The 25,544-nt window shown below is 40.7% G+C and overlaps 2 protein-coding genes across 5 annotated transcripts in view; one reads left to right on the top strand and one right to left on the bottom strand.

Moving 5' to 3' along the window:
- Window positions 1-25,544, top strand: part of LOC149469690 (uncharacterized) — a 217,326-nt gene that overhangs the window by 134,396 nt on the left and 57,386 nt on the right. Inside the window, exon 4 of one of the 2 annotated variants that reach the window (XR_016311531.1) lies at window positions 3,821-3,987. The exons of the other annotated variant lie outside the window; for it this stretch is intronic. The gene's annotated coding sequence lies outside the window, so the exon portion shown is untranslated. The remainder of the gene's footprint in view (window positions 1-3,820; window positions 3,988-25,544) is intronic. 2 annotated transcript variants of the gene reach the window in all.
- The window catches only part of DNAJC15 (DnaJ heat shock protein family (Hsp40) member C15), a 66,842-nt gene that overhangs the window by 15,525 nt on the left and 25,773 nt on the right, over window positions 1-25,544 (bottom strand). For 2 of the 3 annotated variants that reach the window (XM_089668830.1, XM_089668832.1), the window contains exons 2-6: window positions 18,121-18,172; window positions 14,110-14,220; window positions 12,164-12,237; window positions 11,930-12,006; window positions 4,939-5,009 (exon numbers count right to left, since the gene is read on the bottom strand). In XM_089668830.1, the coding sequence (XP_089524956.1) occupies window positions 4,939-5,009; window positions 11,930-12,006; window positions 12,164-12,237; window positions 14,110-14,220; window positions 18,121-18,172 (385 nt within the window). The remainder of the gene's footprint in view (window positions 1-4,938; window positions 5,010-11,929; window positions 12,007-12,163; window positions 12,238-14,109; window positions 14,221-18,120; window positions 18,173-25,544) is intronic. The other variant, XM_089668833.1, reaches the window with a different exon arrangement.

The following is a 25,544-nucleotide window of genomic DNA, read 5'->3' as shown; positions in this document are numbered from 1 at the left end:
GAGACCCTTTAGAAGCCTGTATACACTGCTGTATGATTTCCTAATACCCAATGTCAAAGTGTTGAAAAAGCAGAATGGCTCAGTATATAAAAAGGTACTCAATGAAGTGTCAAACCCTTTTTTGGGTGCCAAACACCTGCTGTGATGTGGCTATTCACTCACAGGCTTCAATATCATTCCTGCACATAATTATAGGGCATGCTGTAACAAAATAAGTACCTTGCACTTGTATGGACAAGAATAATAAAAGCCAAATTCTGATTTGCTGCAAACCATGTTTTCTTGGCATTATGCTTTTAAATAAACATCTTCATAGGATTTTTTTAGTAATCCCTGAAATAGAGGTGTTTGTAGTTAGATTTTGAATTTTAACTATTATGACTAATTGCAAATTCATATTATGTGCTTGTGAATTGTGCCCAGAGGTTTACATCTTCAGAGTTTGTTTAGCACACTGTAGAGAGACATATATAGAATATATCTGCCCAAGATCCAGTTGCTAGACTTAAACAGAAGATCACAGTAAATCTGGACACATATGGATTATGACACTACCTTTGGAGTTTCATAGCCTCTTCACCAAAAAAGTCTCCCAGACAGGCTCAACCAACTTCTTTCCTACTTTCATTCTTTTGAGAAGACCTCCCAATATTGGGATGAATAATATATGATCTTTCAAAAGGAATGAATGAAGCGGTACTAAAGGTGCATTTTTTAAGAAAGATTTAACTCTGGGCATCTCAAGTGCACCTATGTATCCAAACAAAAAACAATCTAAAAACTACCATTCTCCACCAAATGGGTATGATCTCACTAGCCAGAAATAGAAGATGAACATACACTGATCAACCATAACATTATGATGACCCATCTAATATTAAGGAGGTCCCCCTTTTACCACCAAAACAGCCCTGACCCACAGAACAGTTACCACTAGACCTCTGAAAGTATGCTGGTGTATCTGGCAACGAGCCTTCAACAGCAGATCCTTTAAATCCGGTTGCGAGGTGGCAAGTTAAGTTGCAAGGTGGTTCCTCCATGGATCGAACTTGTCTTTCCAGCACATCCCACAGACGCTCGACTGGACTGAGAGCTAGAGAATTCGGAAGCCAAGTCAACACCTCAGACTTGTTGTGCTCCCCAAACAATTCTTGGACCATTTTCCAGTGTGGTAACGTGCATTATCCTGCTGAAAGAGACCACTCCGTAGTCCAGTTTTGATGCTCATGTGCCCATTTGTAGGTGTTTTGCTGTGGAAAAAGGTCAGCATGAGCACCCTGACTGGCCTGCGGCTACGCAGCCCCATATACAAAAAGCAATGCCCATATTTTCTGCTTTCAACACATCAACTTCAGGGAAAATATGTTTACTTGCTGCCTAATATATCCCACTGACTTTCAGATATCATTGTAATGAGATAATCAATATTATCTCTAATCTCTGATAAAATCATTGATTCGTAAAAAAAAAAAAAAAAAAAAAAAAGCATGCAACAATTCAAAGTTGAAGAAAATTCAGAATTATTTAGCGCTTTATTTGTCAAAAATGTAGAATGTTCTCCAGCCAAAAATGAGCATGACAACAAACAGCTAGAATTTTTGGAAGGGGAAGTCAGCAATGGTCACCTACCCACTCTTATGACAGGTTTCATTAAAGTGTATTTCCACTTTTGCAGTCAAATTTTAAAATGCCCCACTGTATGTTTGTTTGTTATATGTGTATTCACACAGCATGTCTAATTTTTTCTTTTAATATGTCTTAAATTTTAGAGGTTTCTCAGGAGGAGGTATCATGGATGAGTGCAAAGGTTTTTTGAACAATGTTAAAGTGAGCTTGTACCATTATTGTCCTCATTAACATAACACATGCTAAAAGCCTAGCTTCTAAACCAGTGGTGGGCAACCTTTTTTTTCAACTGAGCCAAATCTCGCCAAAACCACGATTAAAATTTATTTTGAGAGCCACATTTTTAAAACTGAAAATACATCCCCCATATAGTAATTCATCCCCCATAGTAATTCATCCCCCCTATAGTAATTCATCCCCCCTATAGTAATTCATCCCCCCTATAGTAATTCATTCCCATATTGTGTCAATTCACTTACCTGTACTCCGCGCGTTCCTCTCGCCGTGTTCCCGCGCAGTTCTGGTCTTCAGGGCGGACTGTGAGAGGAGAGGAGTTCGTCACGCTGCCCCGCCTACATCCTGACAGCCAATGTTTGCCACGCTCCGCGGGCCGGATTATAAGGTCCGCCGGGCCGTAGTTTGCCCATTGCTAGGCTAGCTGCAGAGTCCTGACTTTTGGGGCGGCCGCCCGAAAGGAGGGAGGGGAGCGGGCGCCCGGCACACAGAAGAGCTGCATTAACCTCCCTGGCGGTATGATTCCTTCCGATTTTTTGTGCTGAAAGCGGTACCATTTTTTCGCATGGAAATAGTTTTTTATTGTAGGCTGTAATTTTTAGGAAAATTTCCCCACAAATCATTATCACTCAATTCTGCAAGTGGTTCTGATTTACTATCGCTGTTCTCTAGCCGGTCTAAAACCGCTTTTGACCTAAAGGGACGCTTTTTGGACGCCAGAAGTTTCCAGGCAGAAAGAACAGACAAAATGCAGGCAGGGCACAGGACAAAGCACTAGGGACAATATGTATGTGAAATGGGATGAAACAGCAATGTTTTACTATTGAAAATTGAAAAAAAAAAAAAAAAGACATTTTTTTTAATTTTTTAAATTTCCCGCCGCCGGCGGCGCCCGTACGTCCCGACATCACGGGGACCGGAACACAGAAGCCGGATGCCGGCATCGGCCGGAGGAGATGGCCGGGGACGCTGCAGGGGACACATCGCGGGAACGAAGGACAAGGTAAGTGCTGCAGGGACCCCCAGAGCAGCGCCGCATGGTAAGCCCGAGTGTAGCTCGTGGTATAGAAATTCTACCACGAGCTACACTCGGGAAAACCACCAGGGAGGTTAAAAGAGCCGCGGCTTGCCGACCACTGAGCTACGGCAACCCTATTGCCTGTCACCTGGTGGGCAGTGTGCTCCGGAGCCGCAGCAAAGGTGAAAAAGAGCCGCATGCGGCTCTGGAGCCGCGGGTTGCCGACACCCGTTCTAAACCTTCAACTCTGTTCAAATGTAGTTACCACTGGTAATGAAAATCTACCTGCACAATATAGATAGTGTTAATTATGGAACACATAGCTGCGAAGCCCCTTCATAAACAAAAGAGAACTAGTAGTATTTTACAGTGCTAGAGATCCCAGAACAGACCATCTAAAAAATGTAATTTTAGAAATGATTTAAGTTATGCTATGGAAATTGGAACATGTAACAAATATAAAACAGGTGTCAAACCAATTTAGCTGAAAAAATGTAAATACATATTGCTCAAAATCTAACCCCTTAAAAAATACAACTAAAGGCAGCCTGCATATTTTAGTGAACCCTGATTACAAAACCTGAAAGTTACACAAGATGACAAATAAAATTAGTAATATCCTAGCATACAGCAGCAACTGTCTCTAATCCCCCCACTGTTCCTCTATTGCTGAATAATGGTGGGATTAGTCTTGTAGAGTCATCATATCATTTCCTTCCACTGTGCTAGCATCTGCATCTCCTAACGATTACTCATGCCTCCTGAGTCTATTTTACATAACACACCCCATCTGTCAATCATGCTATTGCATGTATGCTGTAGGGAAATATGCGGTCTAACAATTAAGCAGTGGATGGGACATGGGTGGGTCATCAGTGGGATGATCTTGAAGGGGGAGTGGGTGGAGCCTTGACATGACATCTATTTTGATTGACACACTAGGGCTTTCCATGGAATGTAAGACTCTTAGTGCAACGCCCCCAACGATCACATGCTGTAGTCCGATCAAGATCAGCATAAGGGGACAACGAAAGCATTTGGAGAGAAAGCAGCATTGTCTCCTGATTAATGGAAGAAAACATAACAGCTTTCAGCTGCAGCGGGAAAAGGTACATTTGTAATTATCCTTGCTTGATATTTAAACACAGAATTACATTACATATTGATTTTCTCATTTTTAACCATAGTTCTACGTAATATTTTTATAATGAAATGAAATCAAATTCTACAATTCAAATGACTTTTCTCAGTTATGATTTCTGTAGTCGAAACAAACCTGCCATACAACATTTATAACTCTGAGAATGCTTTGCAGGCAATTGCTTGAGTAAGTGAAAGACAGTGAATGTGCAGCTGGTAGAGGCTTGTGTACCACTGAATGTCTATCGAGTCCACAGTTGTAGCGACTTCTCTATTTCCAATGGACAAATGAGTGTCAAGTCTGAGTAGGCAAATATAAAGTAGCGAATGTCATCTGACATATTTACTGCACAAGTTTGTAAGCCATCCAAACAGCATTTCAGTGGAAAGTAATAATCTATATATCACCCCCCCCCCCCTCTTTACAAGGTCCAACCTGCCCCACTTCCCTGCCCGCATGGCAAATCCAACAATGCTAAAGAAGGAGATGGACTGATTATAACAGCTTGTTTTGGCTATGGGCAGCTTCTCTAGACAAGTTACAGCAAGGGAAATACAGAGACAGGAGGCTCACCTACTCCCCTCACCTTCGGAATTCCTCTTGGCTGGGCAACATGCTCTAACCCAAGACAGGCTGCCATTATGATGAATCTGTACTTCCTAGCTATTGTCAGATCGGCCATGAGAGGGAGGGGAGGGGGTGGAGATCGGACCGCATAACTAGCATTAGTACACACCCAGCAATATGGAACCTGGTGCTACATGTACTTTGTCCCAAAGGAGGCAGAACAGTGTGTAAAAACTGTAATGATAGTACTTATTTAAACAGTCACAATTACAGATTGCCCTTGTTGTTTTAACCACTAATGAAAACAAAGCAAAAATAAAAAACAAAATAAGTGGGGATACTATTATTTTACCTTTATCTGGATGATTCAACACCATAATTTTCCGATGAGCTGCTCGAATTTTGGATTTGCTAGCAGATGGACTGTAAAAGTAAAGTTTTGCAATAAACTGTGTGAACTATCAAGTGTAAATTACATTTTATAGCCTCACACTTTAAAACAAGCAGGACTTCTGCCATCTTGTGGTCAATACATAGCATTAAATAAGCATTTTAAATACAATTCTATTAAGACACTTGTCTTTTCTAAGCTATTAATTAGCTGACTCAGTAATTGTTTCTTCTGCAGATTAATTTAATGCAGTTCTGTCTAACTGAAGCAGAAGGATTATTTGTAACTTTAAGTGGCTAAGCCAGCAATTCATCCCTAATGCTGTCAATGATTGTGAGTTAGACACTGCAGCACAAATTCTGTCCATGACAATCATACACAACCCACATTTCAAATCAGTGTTTCCTTCATGGCTTTAATTACAATAAAATACAATCCCGTTCTAAAGTTCAACACCCTCTGTGTTCCAGCTCACTGACTTTTATTAAAGGAGAAGGTTTTGGGTTTATGTCAAGAAATAGACAAAAAAAAAGGCCTTCCCTCTCTCCACTGTTTAGGCCGCAGCTATGTACTTATAGAGAACAATATTATTTTATTTATTTATTTCAGGTACTTATATAACGTCATCAATTTACTCTATACATATATATTGTACATTCACATCAGTCCCTAACCCTCAAGCGGCGTACAATCTAAGGTCCCTAACTCACATTCATACATACACATACTAGGCAATTTAGACAGGAGCCAATTAACCTACATGTCTTTGGAGTGTGGGAGGAAACCGGAGTACCCGGAGGAAGCCCACACAGGCACAGGGAGAACATGCAAACTCCAGGCAGGAGTTGCCGTGGCTGGTATTTGAACCAACGACCCGAGTACTGCCAGGAGGAAGTGCTAACCATTTAGCCACTGTGCTACCCTCAGAATACTCTGATGGTGTTGTAAAATGATACAAGGAAGCCCATAATAAAGTATGCAAAGCAGAATATAGAACTGTATTGAGCTTAACCACTTGCGTACTAGCCTGTATATAAGCCTTCATTACCAAGCCGTTTTTGAAGTGCTAATGATAGTTTGACTGAAAATTACTTGGTCATGCAAAACTAGTTAATATGGAGAATAGGGGAGATGAATGGTTAATATACAGGTCACAGAGATAGGAGGTGGATCAGATGTACAGAAGTTTTTCCCTTCCTCCTTTTCCTTCACTGTAAGAGGAAGGGGGTGGGCTCACCAATGTAAGCACTACACTGTTTATGTCTGTGACCGCTGAGATTGGCCATTACAGTTATCAAAACGGTACAAAATCACTTGGATTGTGTCTGTGATGTGCACTGCCCACTTGAGGCTTTTTGTTCTGCTATTTATAAAAGGGCAGTACAGAAATACATGTCCACCTTTTCCCCCGTATAACTACTTGCTGTCTGGGACAAATCTGGACATTTTTCACATACATGTTAACGTCAACATTTTGTGTTAGAAAACTACTTTTTTTTTATAGTTTTTTTAAGCAAAGCAGTTTTCAAATTTTTTGGGAAAACACAAATTTTAATTAATTTTAATGAACACAAAACACAGTACTCAATTTTTGGTTAAATACAAAACATGATATTATGCTGAGTAAATAGAAAGCTAACATGTCACGCTTTAAAATTGGGCACACCCATGGAATGGCAACAAACTATGGTACATTAAATTATCCATAGGCAACATTTTAAAAGCATTTACAGGGTACCAGTTTCGATTTACACGAGGTCTGGTGCTAGAATTATTGTTCTTGCTCTGACGTTTGCGGCGACACCATACGTGTGGCGCAATCTCTATTTCCAAATGTGCGCAGGACCAAAGTGTGCGTTCACCCTTGCATGAGGGGACAGGGGTGCTTTAAAAAAATGTGCTAATTTTTACATATATGTGAGAAAATGTCAAAATTGGCCTTTTTATAGATTTTTATTTCACTTTTTTCTCCAATTTAACCTTACTGCAAGGGGTGAACAAGCCCATTGTGATAGATTTGGACAATTACTCTTTATTGAGACAGAGGTCTATTAGACCCCTGATATCTCCCGTGCCCTCCAAGACAGCTGATCAAATACAGATCTGTTTGATAAGTTGATTCCCTGGCTGTAAGAGCCAGAGAAGGAAAGCTACAAAACCAGAAATCCTCATCGCTTACAGTTTCATTCATCAAATAGGAGATGAGGGAACTGATATTCTTCCATCTCCTCTATGGGCAGCTGATGTGACCGCTTAACAAGTCCTGACCTCCTAAGTGGAATGGGAGATCCTGGGATTGGCAGCGGGAGGGGAGGGAAGAGGGCTCCGCAGTTCTGTAAAAGTGATCAGCTGCCCAGGTCACCTACAGGAAAGCCAATTGCCAGCACTAAAAAACAAATGCTACAGCCATGGTCCTGGTATAACTGCTTGCTACCAAGGATGTTTATATACTACGCTGAGTAGGAAGCAGTAAAAGACATACATAGGTGGTAAAGTGGGTAAAGGCCAAAAACTATATTTTGGATGAGCTTCAATTGGTACTAGTAGGTCTAATTATGCTAGAAAGGTAATTAAAGTGATTGTAAACCCAATGTCTAACAAATATTAAACACTCACATCTCCTTACAGTTTGTAGAATGAACATGACAAGCGTATTATTTGTTCTTCAATTTTTTTTTCATGTCTTTTGACTGTTTCATCCCGCTGAATATCTCCTGGTCTGTGGGAGGTGAAGTAATGATGTCACTAGACTCCCCTCCCAGCTGTACACACCCCCGGCATTACCCTAGAGCAGTTTAGCAGCACACACATCAGCTGTTCATTTTCAATGCCCGGGAACTCTGTTGGATGGTAGTGCTGCAGGTCCAGAGGAGAGAGGAGCGGAGAGCAAGTGACAGTATGGGCTCTGTGCTCAGGCCGCAGCTGCATGAAACACGCCCCTACATCACTCATGATCCTGCATGAGCCTCCTGATTAAGTCCGTCATTAAAGGAGAGGGGGCGTGGTGACAACGTTTTCACTCAGGTGTTGGAATTTTTTACTGTAGAAGAGCGGAGAGGATTGCAGATGACATGGTGTTCTTTTCCTGCACTGCTGAGTTAGATGCAATGTTCAGTTTAATTTTGATTTTTTTTTTTTAGGTTTACAACCACTTTAACGGTTATGTCCACCCAAAGGTGGTATTTTTGTTACAGGTGAAGTCTGAGGGGATAATATGTTTTGATACTCAAACAGGGTCTCCCTGCCAAAAACATGACTCTGTCCTTGTGCAGCTGGGAGTTTTTTCTGTTACTGCACGTGTTGCATCCTACATAACAATTTATATAAATAAAACAGAGAGTGGGTCCCATTTATAAGATGACCATAGAAGGTGACCAGACTGGAGAACTCAAGCCCAGATATTTCAAGTATATAAAACTGTCAGGTAGTATAACTTTTCAGCACCTAGCAAAAGCGGGTATACAGTACCAGTTTTCACTGGGAATGATTCTTCAAATATGACCTACGTGTACAAAGAACAGACTACACTTCTTAGCAACTGAAAAAACACAACAACCCATCTATAATGCAATTTCTAAACAGACTAGAATCAATTTGGGGACCAAAAGCTATCCAGTCTAATGTATACTGGAACCAGGGGATAGTTTCAAAGAGTCTGGCAGCATGTGCTAAAGCAATAAAAAAAAGACAATGCTTACCAGACTCTGAATTTGTCAAGTCATTTTTATAAACATATTATAGGACCCATTTATAAAAAAAAAAACTAAGGCTATGGAAACTCCAGACTAAAAATAAAATGTAGATAATGCCACAACCTTTCCTTTGTTTCTCAGTAGACATTACATCATCATACAGTAATGTGCATACCATGAAAGTTTTAGTTTCAGGCAGAATTTACTATTTTACCAAGAACATTTAACTACAAAGTAATATCAGATATTCTAACCTGAATATAAATCACCAATCACACCAGTGAATAGCAGAGATGAAGGATGGGGAATATTGCTGAAATAATCACCTAGTTATACCATTAATAGTAATACACTGCCCGAAGCTCGGGAGGCGAAGTCATGATGTCACTAGACTCCCCTTCTGCTGTACACACCCCCAGCATTCTCCCTAGCGCAGCTTAGCAGAATGCACATCAGCAGTAGCACTGTTCCACTGGTGTAGTTGTTAAAATACAAATAAAGGCTTCTGCATGGTACTCTAAACAAATATCAAACCCAGTTACTATGTGATGCTCAAGGTTTCATAAAGTAAAACAGAAAAAAACATCCTTTTCCTGCATGGACTGAGCTAAATCCTCCAAATTTGTCTCAGACAATTGAGAGGGCTGCAGCAACAGAGGCAGTACTGTCAATCCAGAAATCAGTGGGCAGGAGTAGGTGTGACCAGGTACTGATTGACAAGCTACTCACAGTCATACCTCCTGCAACATTTCATTCCAATGTATTGCTCACAAGCACAGCCCACGAGTGGCAATTCTGCTCTGTTGCCACACCACCACAGGAAGCTAGATTAAGTGCCCTTTGCTAGCATGTTTAACAGATATTTGTGAACTTAACATAGGAGATGCAGTTATAATTAAGTGCTGCAACACTTTCAATTGGAGACTGCAGCTCCAACTCAAATAAGTATTGTAGAAGTTCCTGAAAATCTTTGGAAATGCTATGGTGTCAGATTGTTTTGAAAACCACATCAGCATGTTAAACTCACATAAACTTAGGAGCACCAACTAAAAATTAAAAAAAAAAACCCAAACAAACAGGAGTAGAGCTCTGTTTATTGCAACCTACACAGTGGCAAGAAAGTATGTGACCCTCTTGGAATAAACTAGTTTTCTGCAGTAATTTGCCATAATAATATGTGATATGATCCTCACCCAAGTCACAACAATAGAAAAACACAGTGGGGAGGATTTACTAAAGCTGTGGCGTGCAAAATCTTGTGTATGGTAGCCAATCAGCTTCTAACTTCAGCCTGTTCAATTACGCCTTGACAAGAAAACCTGGAAGCTGCCTGGTTTCTTTGCAGAGCTGCACCAGATTTTGCACTCTCCAGTTTCAGTAAATCAATCCCACTGTGTTAGTTGATATCACTGCCAAAGTGCTTAAGTTGATAACACACACACTTCTAATTTATTGTGTCATTGAACACACCCTTTCAACATTTACAGTGCTAGATGAAAAAGTAAATGAACCCTTGGAATTAATAGCTGGTTGAACCTCCTTTGGCAGCAGTGACTTCAAGCAAGCACTTTTGGTAGCTCTGGATCAGACCTGCACAACATTCAGGAGGAATTTGTGACCATTCTTTATAAAAAAAAAACTGCTTCAGCTCAGACACATTTGTAGGATGTCAGCTGGGAATGGCTCTCTTGAGGTCATTACACAGCATCTCTTTGGGGTTAAAGTCTGGGCTCTGACTGGCCAATTTAAAAGGCAAATTTTCTTTTTTTGAAGCCTGTCTGTGGTGGATTTACTTCGATGCTTAAAGTCATTGTGCTGCTGCATCACCCAACTTCAGCTGGCAGACAGCCACTATAACATTATCCTTTTGGATATTTTGATGGCAAGTGGTCCAGGCCCTATGGCAGTAAAGCAAACCCAAATCATGATGTTTCCCACACTATACTTCACCGTTGGGATGATGTATTGGTGAGCTGTGTCCTTTGGGTGCAATACATTATACTGAGTATTCTTCCCAAACAAATCAACTTTTGTTTCATCACTCCACATGTTCCCTGTAGGGTTGCAATTTGCGAAGGTGCTCTTTGGCAAATCTCAGGAGCTCAGCAATGTTTTTTTTTTCTGGAGAGCAGTGGCTTCCCCAGTGTTGTTCTGGCATGGACACCCTGCCTGTTCAAAGATTTGTGTAAGGTAGACTCATGAACAGGGATGTTTCCAGTTCCAGGGATGTTTTTAGCTGCTACTCGTAGGTGTTTCGTTACTTCAATGAGGATTCTGCGTTGTGCCTTGGCAGTCATCTTATAGGAAGTGTAGCCAGTACTAAACAGTCTCCATTTATAGACATTTGTTCTCCAGTTGACTGATGGATGCCTGAACACAGATTGCTTGAATTCCTTTCCAGCCTTATGCAGATCAACTACTCTTGATTTTATGTCTTCAAAGAGATCCTTTTTGCCAGTCAATGTTCATATCAGCTGATGCTTCTTATGAACTACAATTTTAAATGTCTGAGTGTCTTTTCAATCAAAGTAGCTCTAAACCACACCTCTAAACTCATTTCATTAACTGGATTCCAGTTTTGAAAACTACTGACTCCAACTCGTGTTTGTTGAAGTAATTAGTGTATGAGGTGATTTACTTTTTCCTTCAACACTGTGAATGTTTAATGGGTGTGCTCAATAAATACATGGGAAATTAGAACAGTTTGAGTGTTATCAGCTTAAAGTTATTTATTTATTTTTAACAAACATGCCCTACCTACTCTGTGCAATGGTCTGCACAGAGCAGCCCTGATCCTTCCCCTCAGATGCTCCTGCCCCTACCTGCATCTGAAAGCCCCCCATAGTAAGCCACAGAAGTTTTTTTTTACCCTAATGCATTCTTAAAAAAAAAATAAATAAATTAGACACATATACATACATACACACACATATATTTTTTTCTCCTGCCTTTACAACCACTTTAAGCACATTGTGTTTGTCCATTGTTGTGACTTAGACAAAGTTCAGGTCACACTTTATTGTAAATTACTACAGAAAACCTGTTAATTCCAGGGGGGGGGGGGGGGGGGTCACATATTTTTTCTTGCCACTGTAGAGGGATACCTAGGAGGAAACTATTTAACTGAATGTAAACATGATCTGCAGAAATCCTTTAAAGAGTGCTTAATTAATGGACATTGCTTTAATTTCACCGCTTTCTTAATTGACATTTAGTATATTCATTTCCTATGTCAAGAAGAACACAAGAAAGACACCCACCTGATGCCTAAAATTAGACTGGCTTCTCGCCTACTCATTTTCTGCTCAAATCCGCCTTTGTAGTAATAAGAAAGGCTCTACAGAAAGAGAAAACAATCCATGTTTCAGAAATCACAGCAATGTAACGAAATCACACTCCTGGACGTGATCAGAAACTGAATATGGGAATTACAATGATGGCTCATACTGCTCTGTCTTATTTGAAAAAAAAAAAAAAACTCAATTCACACTTACTGGAGTTGGGATTTTCTTTGCATTCTCTACAATAACTTGACCCAAGGGTTTCCACAGCTGGAACGCAAAGCGACCTAGAAAAACCCACATAATTTAATAAGGCTCTCTGTAGTAATTTGTTGCATTAAAATGAGTATGTTAAACCAAATTGAACAAATATTTTTAGTAATAAGATATGGAAAAAACTCATAACCTTGGGGCAACATTTGTATTATAAATGTAATCTAGTTAGTATGGTAAATGCAAACTAATTGCAGCTTGTTATTGAATAAAGACCTTGGTTAGTTTTATTCTGGGTCTTTTATTATTATTTCATACAAAGTCAGGTAGGGATAAAATAAAGCCTCCCACAGGGATCAGCACTTCTATTATTCAGTAAAAGATTCTCTGTATGAGAAAATCATGGAAGATAAACCTTCTGAACTGAAACTCCCTCCTGTGGTTATTATGACACTGAAGTATGAGAACAGAAGAACCCCATCTAAGGATACAGTCTATTCATTGTAAGCAATGCAGCACAGCTCCGTAACCGTACTTGTAAAGAGATAATATGGAATACAACCCTGGATGGACATTACAGCTAGATGGCTTTAAACAATAAAAAATGTGTTTTCTCTATGAACAATACTTTATAAAATTTCTTGGGAGAATTGACACTGCATTGCTTACACGCCTGTAAAAGTATATGAAGACATCATGCATTTTAAAGGCTATGTTTACCTTTTCTATTAAAAGAGCTATGCAGAAAAGGGGCCTCCTGGGTTAAAAAAAAATGAGTATCTTTGAAAAATTCTACCGTAAAGTAAATGCCATACTTGATATATACACAGAGAAACAAGTGTGCTACCAGATAAACTTTTAGATAAGTGCTGAAAATCAAATAAATGTAGCAGTCTAAAAGTATAATAAAAATTGCATATGAAAACTATCAATATATCAAAAAAAAAAAAAAAAGCAAAAACACCATCCACGAAGATTAATGGAATGTGCAGGTTCCCGATTTCACACACAGCAGTGTGAATAATGGTGAGAGAAAACACTCGAAGCAATCTTGTGCCCTCCACCACAAATCAGCCTCTTACCAGATACAATGGATCTCCAGTAACAGATTACAGCATGTGACATGACAAATGCCTTTAAGCACCCTGCGATAGTCCTCATCCGACCGCCAAGCTGAGCAGCTCCAAGGTAACAGACCCAGGCAGACCGTTTACATCAACCACATTGGGAGAAGAAAACAGAAGCCGCGCATACTGCGAAAACCGCTAGGTGTGTATTTATTAAAAGCAAAGACAGGTACTCGCATATTAAAAGCAGAACGCACACACAAAACAGATGCCTTGCAGGAAAGCCTCTATGGCAGGCATGATGACGTCACAAGTTAAATCCCCTACCAATGTGTTTCGCAGTAGAGTGCGTCGTCAGAGAAACAAGTGCCAAGTTGATCGGGTAGCACACTTGTTTCCATGTATTTATAATGCTGCTTATCTTTGTATTCAGATGTGAAATAGGTGCAGCTCTGGGTATAGAAAATCATACTAAGTGAGAAAAACTATTTTCTGTTTAAATGCCACACTTTGCTTTTTTTCTTATGGCCAGACTTCAATGGTACCGCAAATGGCCTACAAAAAAAAAAAAAAAACTCCCATACAATTATCATTCTTCTGTTCTCAGGCAGCGTTGGCATCACCATGTTAGCACTGCCTGCAGGAGATGGAAATCAGGAACATCTGGTACCTGGATCTACACAGCACTGCCACACCCAGTACAATTGTCCTCTTCAAAACTCCAACTCCATCTTATCTGTTGCTCTGCAAATCTTGACTTTAGCTGTCTTTTTGCCCTAACAGTGAGAACAGAGCTTACAGTTACCTGAAAAGAAGTAGAGTAGTGGTCTTTCCCTGTCACTATGTAACACAACTGCAAATAAAAAACCAGGTACTAACGATAGCTGGGATCCCCAGATGCGATCTGCTTCACACTTGGATTCAGCATATCAGCCTCTACCCACATAGTAATATCTGCATTATTTGTGATTCCCATTTTTCTATTTATTCCTACAAATAAAAAAAACAAACCAAAAAAAAAACAAACCTCAAAATATGTTCATGTAGATTAATTAATTGGTTTCGGTAGAATTTTTGGGACATTAGATTGTGAGCTCCTTTGGGGACTGATGTATTTGGATCCCTCAGACAATATATATGTAATTCTGAGGTGACCACTCACATTCTCATTTCACAGTTAGGGGTGCACAAGTTTCTGGAACACATCAAGCTATCAAAGTAACATCAGAGGCTGCTTGCCATGTGACTAAAGCTACAATGTTACAATCTGACTGTACACTTGCCTTTAGACCTACTAGCAGTTATGTAGTGCAAGGACCTACCTGAATGGATATAAACTATATTACCAAAAGTATTGGCATGCCTGCTTTTACACGCACATGAACTTTAATGGCATCCCAGTCTTTGTCCGTAGGATTAAATATTGAGATGGCCCACCCTTTGCAGCTATAACAGCTTTAACTCTTCTGGGGAGGCTGTCCACAAGGTTTAGGAGTGTGTTTATGGGAATGTTTGGCCATTCTTCCAGAAGTGCATTTGTGAGGTCAGGTACTGATGTTGGATGAGAAGGCCTGATTCACAGTCTCCACTCTAATTCATCCCAAATGTATTCTATCAGGTTGAGGTCAGGACTCTGTGCAGGACAGTCAAGTTCCTCCACCTCAAACTCGCTCATCCATGTCTTTATGGAGCTTGCTTTGTGCACTGGTGTGCAGTCATGTTTGAACAGGAAGGGGCCATCCCCAAACTGTTCCCACAAAGCTGGAAGTATGAAATTGTCCAAAATGTCTTGGTGTGCTGACACCTTAAGAGTTCCCTTTACTGGAACTAAGGGTCCAAGCCCAACTCCTGAAAAACAACCCCACACCGTAATCCCCCACAACCAAACATTACACTTAGCACAATGCAGTCAGGCAAGTACCATTCTCCTGGCAATCACCAAACCCAGACCCATCCATCAGATTGCCAGACAGAGAAGTGTGAATCGTCACTCCGGAGAACACGTCTCCACTGCTCTAGAGTCCAGTGGCGGCGTGCTTTACACCACTGCATCCGCCGTTTTGCATTGCGCTTGGTAATGTAAGGCTTGGATACAGCTGCTCGGCCATGGAAACTCATTCCATGAAGCTCTCTATGCACTGTTGAGCTAATTTGAAGACCACATGAAGCTTGGAGGTCTTTAGCTATGGACTCTGCAGACAGTTGGAGACTTCAGAGCACTGTGTGCTTTAGCATGCGCTGACCCCGCTCTGTCATTTTATGTGGCCGAGTAGCTGTTGTTCCAAGTTGCTTCCACTTTGTTATAATACCACTAACAGTTGACTGTGGAATATTTAGTAGCAAGGAAATTTCACAGACGGACTGATTGCACAGGTGGCAACCTATCACAGTACCACGCTTGAATTCACTGAGCTCCTGAGAGCGACCTATTCTTTCACAAATGTTTGTAGAAGCAGTCTGCATGCCTAGGTGCTTGATTTTATACACCTGTGGCCATGGAGGTAATTGGAGGAGAATCCAATGATTTGGAGGGCTGGCCCAATACTTTTGGCAATATAGTGTGTATATTGAATAGATTGTTTAGGTAGGTCATCATATTTTATATTTTAATAAATCTAAAAGGGGATTGCACAGTCAGAGTGAATCGTGTATAGCAAGCTTGAGCTTGACCATGTGGTTAGATTTATTATTTTTCTAATTCTACTAAACTCTAAGGATATTATCTCCAAGGAAATTAAAATGGGTCACTGACCTCCAAATCCCAGGGTCTATAGCCATCCTCAAACCCAAGAAGTAGAGCTAAATATGTAGTTTAATATATAAGTGCTACATTTAAAAACAGACTGAAATTTAACATTGTAATATTTGTAATAAACTCAGCTGTGACTGGTGTCTTTATGAGGCAGTGCAAAGTATCATTACACCAAGTTCAACAGAACAGTCAAAGCAGGTGCACACAGAAGGTGAACTGCTTGCTTGGTGCAATGAACTCTAAAAGTAGCATGTGGAGGAGGGGATTTACCTGTAATCAAAATCTTTGTTAGAAGGGTTGTCTGGTTAGATCTTACTTTGATTATTTTTTTTAAACTCCGTACTAAATGACATTCTGGCCAACACAAAGGTTATATGCAACACTAATTCAAACACAGGCAACTAAAAACAAAATTAAAAAAAAAAAAAACACAACTTATTTTGCAGCTGCTTCTAAGATTTTAAAACAAACCTGTCATCCACTATAAAAATGTGGTGCCTAACAGACCCTACAAGATGCTTATTTCCTCTGTTAGCAAGAAAACAAACCCTTTTTTTAGGTCTTCACACTGTTACCAGGGGTCGATCATCTTGATTTAGGGGCCAAGTCCCACTGAATCCCAGTCTGCTCAAAGTGCTTTAGATCAAGAAAGTTAGGCAACTAGTACCAAAGTAAAATTAGTTCTAAGGAGCCATAGAGGAGAGTGTGCTTTGGCTAACAAAAGGTAACATATGCAAACAGCTTCTATAGACATTAATAGCAATTAGAATCGAAATTAATGATAAAGTTCAATATCAATAAATTCTTTAGAACATATATAGACTTTTTGCTTCAATCCGAATGCTTCAGTGAAGACACCTTCAGCTTTTAGAAAAAGGAGATTGCTGACCTTAATGCACCACCACAAAAGTAGGAGAAATAAAACACAAAATATAGGGCTCACCTGTCAGGTGGAAGCAGCTTGCCCATCTGCGGGCCCAGGATAGAGGGAAGGAAGGAGAGCAGACATGGAGAGCAGACATTTCTGCTCCCCTCCCCGTCTTGTCCTGACTGGGAGTGACTTTATGATGTCACTTCTGAGTCCCTGTTGAAAGATTTCCCAGCCATTGAGGCCAGGAAAGATGTAATGCCGTGCGATGTGCACTGCATTACATTCAGTGGAGCACAGGGGAGACCCTGGTGTCTTAATAAAGAGAACCTGTCACCAAAAAATCATCAGCACATAACATTCCCCCCTCCCCCCCCCAAAAAAATTGAGGCCCCCCCTGCATATACGCACGTAGAAACGTAAAAGCACACGCTAGGGCACCTACGCATGAAAACGTGGATTGCGATACACACTACATATCGCAACGCACACTAGGATGAGAGAAATAATTCTAGCACCAGACCTCTTCTGTAATGCTATACTAATGACATATAAGGGGCTTTAAAAGTGTTGCCTATAGAAAATATAGGGTACTGAAGTTAGTCGCCATTTCACGAGCACACACAAATTTAAGGTTGGACATGTTGGATATTTATTTATTCGGTGCAACCTCATCTTTTATATTTTACAAAAAAATAGGGTAATTTATTGCTTTTTTTGAGCCCTGCAAATAACTTACTTGTATTTTTATGGAAATTCTGCAATATCATGTGACATAAAACATTGGAACTACCACTATTTTCTAGGGTGCCTCCTTTCAGAAAATATATTTTTGGGAGTTTTATGTAATCTTCAGGCCTAAAATGATTTTTTAAACAAAAAACGCAAAAATGGCTCTAGCAGCGAAAGGGATAAAGGATAAGCCCAACACTCCCCTTTCCTGTGCAGCAGCCAATTGGTGCTCATTACATTGCAAGGTCTCACCCCTACCTGCTAGTCCCCGGATGTGGTACTAGAGACAGGGAGGAGAAAATAAACAGCGCAATGTTAAAATTATTACACCTTTAAGTCACCTTAAAACCACTTTTGTTTTTAAAAACCCCAGACAATCCTAAAATAACCACCAATTTAAATACGGTTTTAGTTAAAATTTTATTTTTGGACAAGTAGATTGTCATGAGGGACAAGTAGATTGGGGCACCAATATAGTCCCTCGACAAGTAGTTTTTTTAAAAACTTTCCACACCCCTGAAAGTGTGATCATACTTACCTGCAAAAGCTGCAGCTGCAACTCCAAGACCCACAGCTATCAATGTCCTTCCCTAAAAGTAAAAAAAAGGTTATATATAAAACATACACCTATAAAATAAAGCTGCAATATAAAGCACACGCATACAAGCATAAGCAACATGCATTGTGCATATAGACGTCAGAGCACAAGCACAAGAGTGCAAAATATTAGATTTGAATTCTAGCCATGAGGACAGCAATAAAAATCACTTTTTTGTGTGTGTAAAGAATTAAATTTGGTAATTTTTTTTATTGCTGTCCGTCATTCTCTACCAATAACTTTATCAATACTTTCCCCATACTAGCAACTGAAACAATCACATACCTAAAGCCAATGTTAAGAAGTTTCTCAGTCATGAGCCTCTTTTGCAAATCCTGGTAAAGGCAGCAGAAAGAAAGAGAAAGCTACACAACACAAGCTTAAGGAAGTACCGGTACATTACCAGTGATCATGCAAGATAATCTCTGAATTCTGCAACAATGGTTTACAGGAGACTCTGTCATTTGGTTTTGCAGGTACTGTCTGCTTGAACATTAGTAGCTCCTGAATTGCTTTTATTTGATGCCTAACATTGCTTTTTAAATAAGCCAAATGTTACAGTGTTCTGTTAGCAGCACACGAGTGAAGAGAAGCATAGGCATTAATTCTCATTTGGCTTTCAAAATTACGTGCAGAGCCACACTTCACCAACATTGTCTGCTATAGGGAATGAAAGCTCTTCATGGAGGTACATGAAGTAAGATTGGAAATACACAGATAAAAGGATTGGAGCTTCATTACAGAGATGCTATTTTCAGCAAAGCTATGTGTCAATACAAGACAGGCTGTCATAGTACTTCCTCTCGTTTGGCCCACAGACCTTTCATGCAGAGTATTATTTACATGTGCAACACATTAGCAGTAAGTGAAACTTGAAAGCAGGAGGAAAGCCATCTGCTTTATACCCAGCTGGAAGTACTACAAATCCTGAGGAATGTCTCTACTGAGCAGAAATGATTCACATCCCATTCTCAAACATTGACATTCTTACATTCTGCTGAGGCATCTATTCTGCTTTTTTATGTGCCATCCTTGTATTTTTATGCCTTCTATAGTTTATTTCAAATTCTGTGAACAAAGCACTTTGATTTTATTTCAATGTACTGAAAACAAAAAATATGCTGATTCATGAGAGTGATTGCCAAAAAAAAAATATATGGGACTACCTGAAGAACAGAAATAAATAAATAAAACATTGCATGATGGTTATAATTTTGGGAAGCAAAGTTGCTGGTACAATGACCTAACTTCATATTTACCTGAGCACAGGAGTGGTGCATTTTTAATATTAAATCCAAGGTACAATATTCTGATTATTATCTAGCTCAACTTTAGTAGTTTAAAGCAAACTTTACATCTCTGTGCTTTTCTCTAAACACTTACAGTGAGGAACAGAAGTATTTGAACACCCTGCAATTTTGCAAGTTCTTCCACTTAGAAGTCATGGAGGGGTCTGAAATTCATATTGTAGGTACATTCCCACTCAGAGAATTAAAAAATAAAAATCAGGAATTCACATTGTATGATTTTTAAAGAATTATTTGTCTTGCACTGCTGAACATAAGTATTTGAACACCTAAGAAACAGCAAGAATTCTGGCTCTCAAAGACCTGTTACTGTGCCTTTAAAAAGTCCACCTCTACTCCACTCATTAATCTAACTTAGTAGCACCTGTCTGAGCTCTTTAAAGACACCTGTCCACCCCACAGTCAGTCAGACGCCAACTACTACCATGGGCAAGACCAAAGAGCTGTCAAAAGACACCAGAGACAAAATTGTGGACCTCCACAAGGCTGGAAAGGGCTACGGGGCAATTGCCAAGCAGCTTGGTGAAAATAGATCAACTGTTGGAGCAATTGTTAGAAAATGGAGGAGGCTAAAAGACGACTGTCAGTCTACCTCGGACTGGGGCTCCATGCAAGATCTCACCTTGTGGGGTATCACTGATGATAAGAAAGGTGAGGAATCAGCCCAGAACTACAAGGGAGGAGTTGGTCAATGACATGAAGAGAGCTGGGACCACAGTTTCAAAGGTCCCTGTCGGTAGAACAGTACGCCGTCATGGTTTCAAATCATGCATTGCATGGAAGGTTCCCCTGCTCAAGTCATCACATGTCCAGGCCCGTCTGATGTTTACCAATGACCATCTGGATGATCCAGAGGAGGCATGGGAGAAATTCATGTGGTCAGATGAGACCAAAAGTAGAACTTTTTGGTCTAAACTTCACTCGTCATGTTTGGAGGAAAAAGAAGGATGAGTTGCATCCCACGAACACCATCCCTACTGTGAAGCATGGGGGTGGTAACATCAGCTTTGGGGGTGCTTTTCTGCGAAGGAGACAGGACGACTGCACTGTATTAAGGAGAGGATGAATGGGGCCATGTATTGTGAGATTTTGAGCAACAACCTCCTTCCCTCAGTCAGAGCATTGAAGATGGGTCGTGGCTGGGTCTTCCAACATGACAACGACCCGAAGCACACAGCCAGGATAACCAAGGAGTGGCTCCGTAAGAAGCATATCAAGGTTCTGGAGTGGCCTAGCCAGTCTCCAGATCTAAATACAATAGAACATCTTTGGAGGGAACTGAAACTCCGTGTTGCTTAGTGACAGACCCGAAACCCCCTTACAGATCTAGAGATCTGTGTGGAGGAGTGGGCCAAAATCCCTGTTGCAGTGTGTGCAAACCTGTCAAGAACTACAGGAAACGTTTGACCTCTGAAATTGAAAACAAAGGCTTCTGTACCAAATATTAACACCGATTTTCTCAGGTGTTCAAATACTTATGTTCAGCAGTGGAAGACAAATTCTTTAAAAATCATACAATGTGTTTTCCTGAATTTTTTTTTTTATTCTGTCTCTCAGAGTGGGAATGTACCTACAATGTGAATTTCAGACCCCTCCATGATTTCTAAGTGAGAGAACGTGCAAAATTGCAGGGTGTTTTTGTACTTTTGTACTGTTTTTGTACTTCTGTTCTTCACTGTAGATGTCTTCATTTTGGAAGAACTCTGCCCTGTGTCCCTCTCCACTGCTCTTCCCCAACTTCAACTGGTGATTGAATGATTTAAGACATTGGTACTACATGTCCCACAATTCCTTATGCACTGCCTGTAATGAGCTCCTGCCTACAATGCCTTATGCTCTGCATATAATGCGCATGTGTCCCATGTCACACATCAGGGTGGCTATGAGTGGCTTCCAGGGAGGACATTAACCACTTGCCTACCAGGCACTTATACCCCCTCCATGCCCAGGCCATTTTTCTGCTTTCAGCGCTGTCGCACTTTGAATGACAATTGCGCGGTCATGCAACATTGTACCCATATGAAATTTTTATCACACAAATAGAGCGCTCTTTTGGTGGTACTGTATGTACTCGCCCCTAGGCGTTTTCTGTTTTGCACTATAAACAAAAAAAAAAAAAGTTTTTCTTTGATTCTATTATAAAATTTTGCAAACAGGTCATTTTTCTCCTTCACTGATGTGCGTTGATGGGGCTGCACGAATAGGCAGCACTGATGGGCACTGATAGGCAGCACTGTTGAGGTGGCATGGATAGGCAGCACTGATAGTTGACACTGATGAGCTGGCACTGATGCTGCTGCACTGATATGCAATGATGGGCACAGGTGGGCGGCACTGATGGGCACCGATGATCGGTGCCGATCCATCCTCTGACAATTGCCGGTTATCCTCAGTACTATCCTCACATTGCGACAGCGTGAGGAAAGTGCAGCCGATAACCGGCAACTGCATTTACTGGTGATCTGCCTGATCACGTGGTAAAAGGCAGCTGTGATTGGCATTTTACCAGATCACATGATCAGCGGTGTCCTTAGGACACAGCAATCACTAAGATCGCAGGGTGTGTGCCCACGGGGGTGTGCAGGAGGACGTCATATGACGCCCTCCCAGGACTGGACAACCGTGCTGTAGCCGTCATTCAGCTAAAGCGCAGCTGCCAAGTGGTTAAAGGATAAGATCACCTTTGAGAACATGTCCATGTAACATGTTCCACCCTAAAAATGGGTGAAACAGGTAACATGTTTGCAATGCTGAATGCTTTTACTTTAAAAAAAATGTGCATTTATTATTTTTGGTCAAAAGGCGAACTTATCCTTTAAAAGGCATTCTCTTCCTATTATTAACTTCCTATCTGCACCTTATGTTTTTCACCTGTATAAAATATACATTCATCATGTAGTTTCATGATGTCATTTGATGCCTTGTACACACGGCTTATATGCTGGTAAATCTTCACAGTCTGGTGTCAGCAGGTTTAGTTTTTGTGCGCAAACATGAGACATGCCACATGGTACTGCACAGGTTAAAATGTTACAAAAACCCAAGACCCTGCATTCACTATATCTGGTCTCCTGCAGTACACAGAACATGGAAATGCAATTATTTTAGTAAATATAAACTGCTAAATACCTTTTCTCATCAGCAGTTAGAGCAGTCTTGTGACTTCTACCAGTGTCCAGCGGAGCACTGGTTAGAGCTTGTAGGAGGGGTTTGTGGGGAGCAGAGCAGACAGCGGTGACAGACAATCTGCACATGACTGCTGATTGCCGAGTTCTCACCCTTAGAGCTGACGGGGGACCGATACTGCAGCCACCTAAGTAAGTATATTGCTCAAAAAAATGAAAGGAACACTTTGAAAATTAATCAGATCTCAATGGGGAAAAATATCATGCTGGATATCTATAGTGATATGGACTGGCTAATGTGTTAAGAACATAAGGATGCCCCATCGTTTGATGGAAATTAAAATTATCAACCTACAGAGGACTGAATTCAAAGACTCCCAAAAAATCAAAGTGAAAAAATTATGCAGCAGGCTAGTCCATTTTTCTGAAATTTCATTGCAGCAATTTAAAATGGTCCTCAGTAGTTTATATGGCCTCCACATGCTTGTATGCATCCCCGACAATGTCAGGGCATGCTTCTAATGAGACCACAGATGTCCTGGGGTATTTCCTCACAGATCTGGACCAGGGCACCACTGAGCTCTTGCACAGTCTGAGGTGCAACCTGGCGGTGTTGGATAGACCGAAACATGCTATCCCAGAGGTGTTCTATTGGATTTAGGTCAAGCGATCATGGGGGCAATTCAATGGTATCAATTCCTTCATTCTCCAGTAACTGCCTGCATACTCTTGCCACACAAGGCCTGGCATTGTCATGCACCAGGAGGAACCCAGGACCCACTGCACCAGCATAGTATCTGATAATGGGTCCAAAAATTTCATCTCGATACCTAATGGCAGTCAAGGTGCCATTGTTTAGCCTGTAGAGGTCTGTGCATCCCTCCATAGATATGCCTCCCCAGACCATCACTGATCCACCACTAAAACAGTCATGCTGAATGATGTTACAGGCAGCATAAAGTTCTCCACAGCTTCTCCAGATCCTTTCACATCTGTCACGTATGCTTAGGGTGAACCTGCTCTCATCTATGAAAAGCACAAGGCACCAGTGGCGGACCTGCCAATTCTGGTGTTCAATGGCAAATGCCAATCAAGCTCTATGGTGCTGGGCCGTGAGCACAGGGCCCACTAAAGGACATCCGGCACTCAGGCCACCCTCATGGAGTCTGTTTCTGATTGTTTGGTCAGAGACATTCACACCAGTGGCCTGCTGGAGGGCATTTTGTAGGACTCTGGCAGTGCTCATTCTGTTCCTCCTGCTGATGGGTTAAGGAACTTCTACAGGCCTGTCCAGCTCTTCTAGAGTAACTGCCGGTCTCCTGGAATCTCCTCCATGCTCTTGATACTATGCTGGGAGACACAGCAAACCTTCTGCCAATGGCACGTATTGATGTGCCATCATGGAGGAGTTGGACTGTCTCTGTAACCTCTGTAGGGTCCAGGTATCGCCTCATACTACCAGTAGTGACACTGACCCTAGCCAAATGCAAAACTAGTGAAAAACAGTCAGAAAAGATGAGTAGGGAAAAAATGTCTGTGGCCTCCACCTGTAAAACCATTCCTGTTTTGGGGGGTTGTCTCATTGTTGCCCATCTAGTGCACCTCTTGTTAATTTCAGCTGTAACTGATTGACAACCCCCTCTGCTATTTAGCTGACCAGATCAATATCCCAGTAGTTTAATTGACTTGATACTATACTCTGATTAAAAAGTGTCCCTTTAATTTTTTGACCAGTGTATAGTTTGGGTGGAAAAACAAAACAACACACTTCCCTTTTAAAAACTGACACTTCCTGTGAAAAAACTATATATCCCACAATCCCTGGGTCTTTCACTCTAGTGCTCTGCAGCTGAAAACTGCAAAGTAACTAGATCTGTAACAGACAAAAGTAGACAGAGCAATGAAGAAATGAGATGTGTTTTCATCATATTAGCACTCCCATATTTGTGATGCAACACAGAGAAATGGGGAAGCTCTGTGACCTGGAACAAGAATGTACCTGCCCCCTTTAGAGATCAGGGACAAGCTAGGTGAAAACATACATGGACATAGGAGGAATGATCAACCATGAAACTAAAGATTGAGACCATCATTTCAAGGTACAAAACCACACTTATACTTCGTTAAAACAACAAAAACATTTGAAAGTGTACTGGTCAAAATGTAAAACCTAATAGATATGCTTTGTAAATATTTACCAACTTGTTCTTGTTTTCTTAGTATTTGGCCCAAATGGCCTTGATCCCCATCAGTGGTTATTCTGTACCAGCTACAAAATAATCTCAATGAAAAAATTGTCTTACCAGGTACACTGAAGGTTTTCATCACATGTAATATATTTTATCATTACCCTTCTACATGCCACCTTTACGCTTACAAGAGCCCATAACCTTGAATCTGCAATCTGTACATCTGCAATTAACAAAAAAAAAAAAAAAAGGTCTCCAGGATGATTAGAAATGTAATTTGTTTGGAAGTAGTTACAAGGGCTGACTCCTTCCAACAGCTGCTGATTTTTCCTAAGAAGGAGATTAGGTTTTAGATATTTTGGTTATCCATTAGTCTCTGATTCACAATGTAATGGAAGTAGTAGTGGGACTGTTGTTCCCCTAAAAAAAAAATCATTTCTTTACAGTACTATAAACTTGGGTATATACACAGATATACTGTATAGATCAATCTAGTGGTAGGAAGTAGGTAAAGAGTTAAGAGGTTAATTTTAAGAGGTGTGTTATGGATAGAAGGGAAAATAGGGTTTATGTAAGGATCAGGTTACAATACTTCTAAACCCAAAATCACTTACATACTTACAAGTATACTTATTAGGGATGTACCAAAATTTAATCCGCCGAAACATATCGGCCGAAAATAGCCCTAGCAGCATTTTGCCGATAGGAAAAATTTAGCCGATACAGGGGGCTGTGTGTACTGC

Source organism: Staurois parvus, unplaced genomic scaffold, assembly GCF_062004578.1.
Source record: "Staurois parvus isolate SC_StPar_1 unplaced genomic scaffold, SC_StPar_1.0 ptg000064l, whole genome shotgun sequence".
Taxonomy (NCBI): Eukaryota; Metazoa; Chordata; class Amphibia; order Anura; family Ranidae; genus Staurois; species Staurois parvus.
The sequence above is the reverse complement of the archived record's forward strand: the minus strand, read 5'-3'. Positions and strand labels throughout refer to the sequence as shown.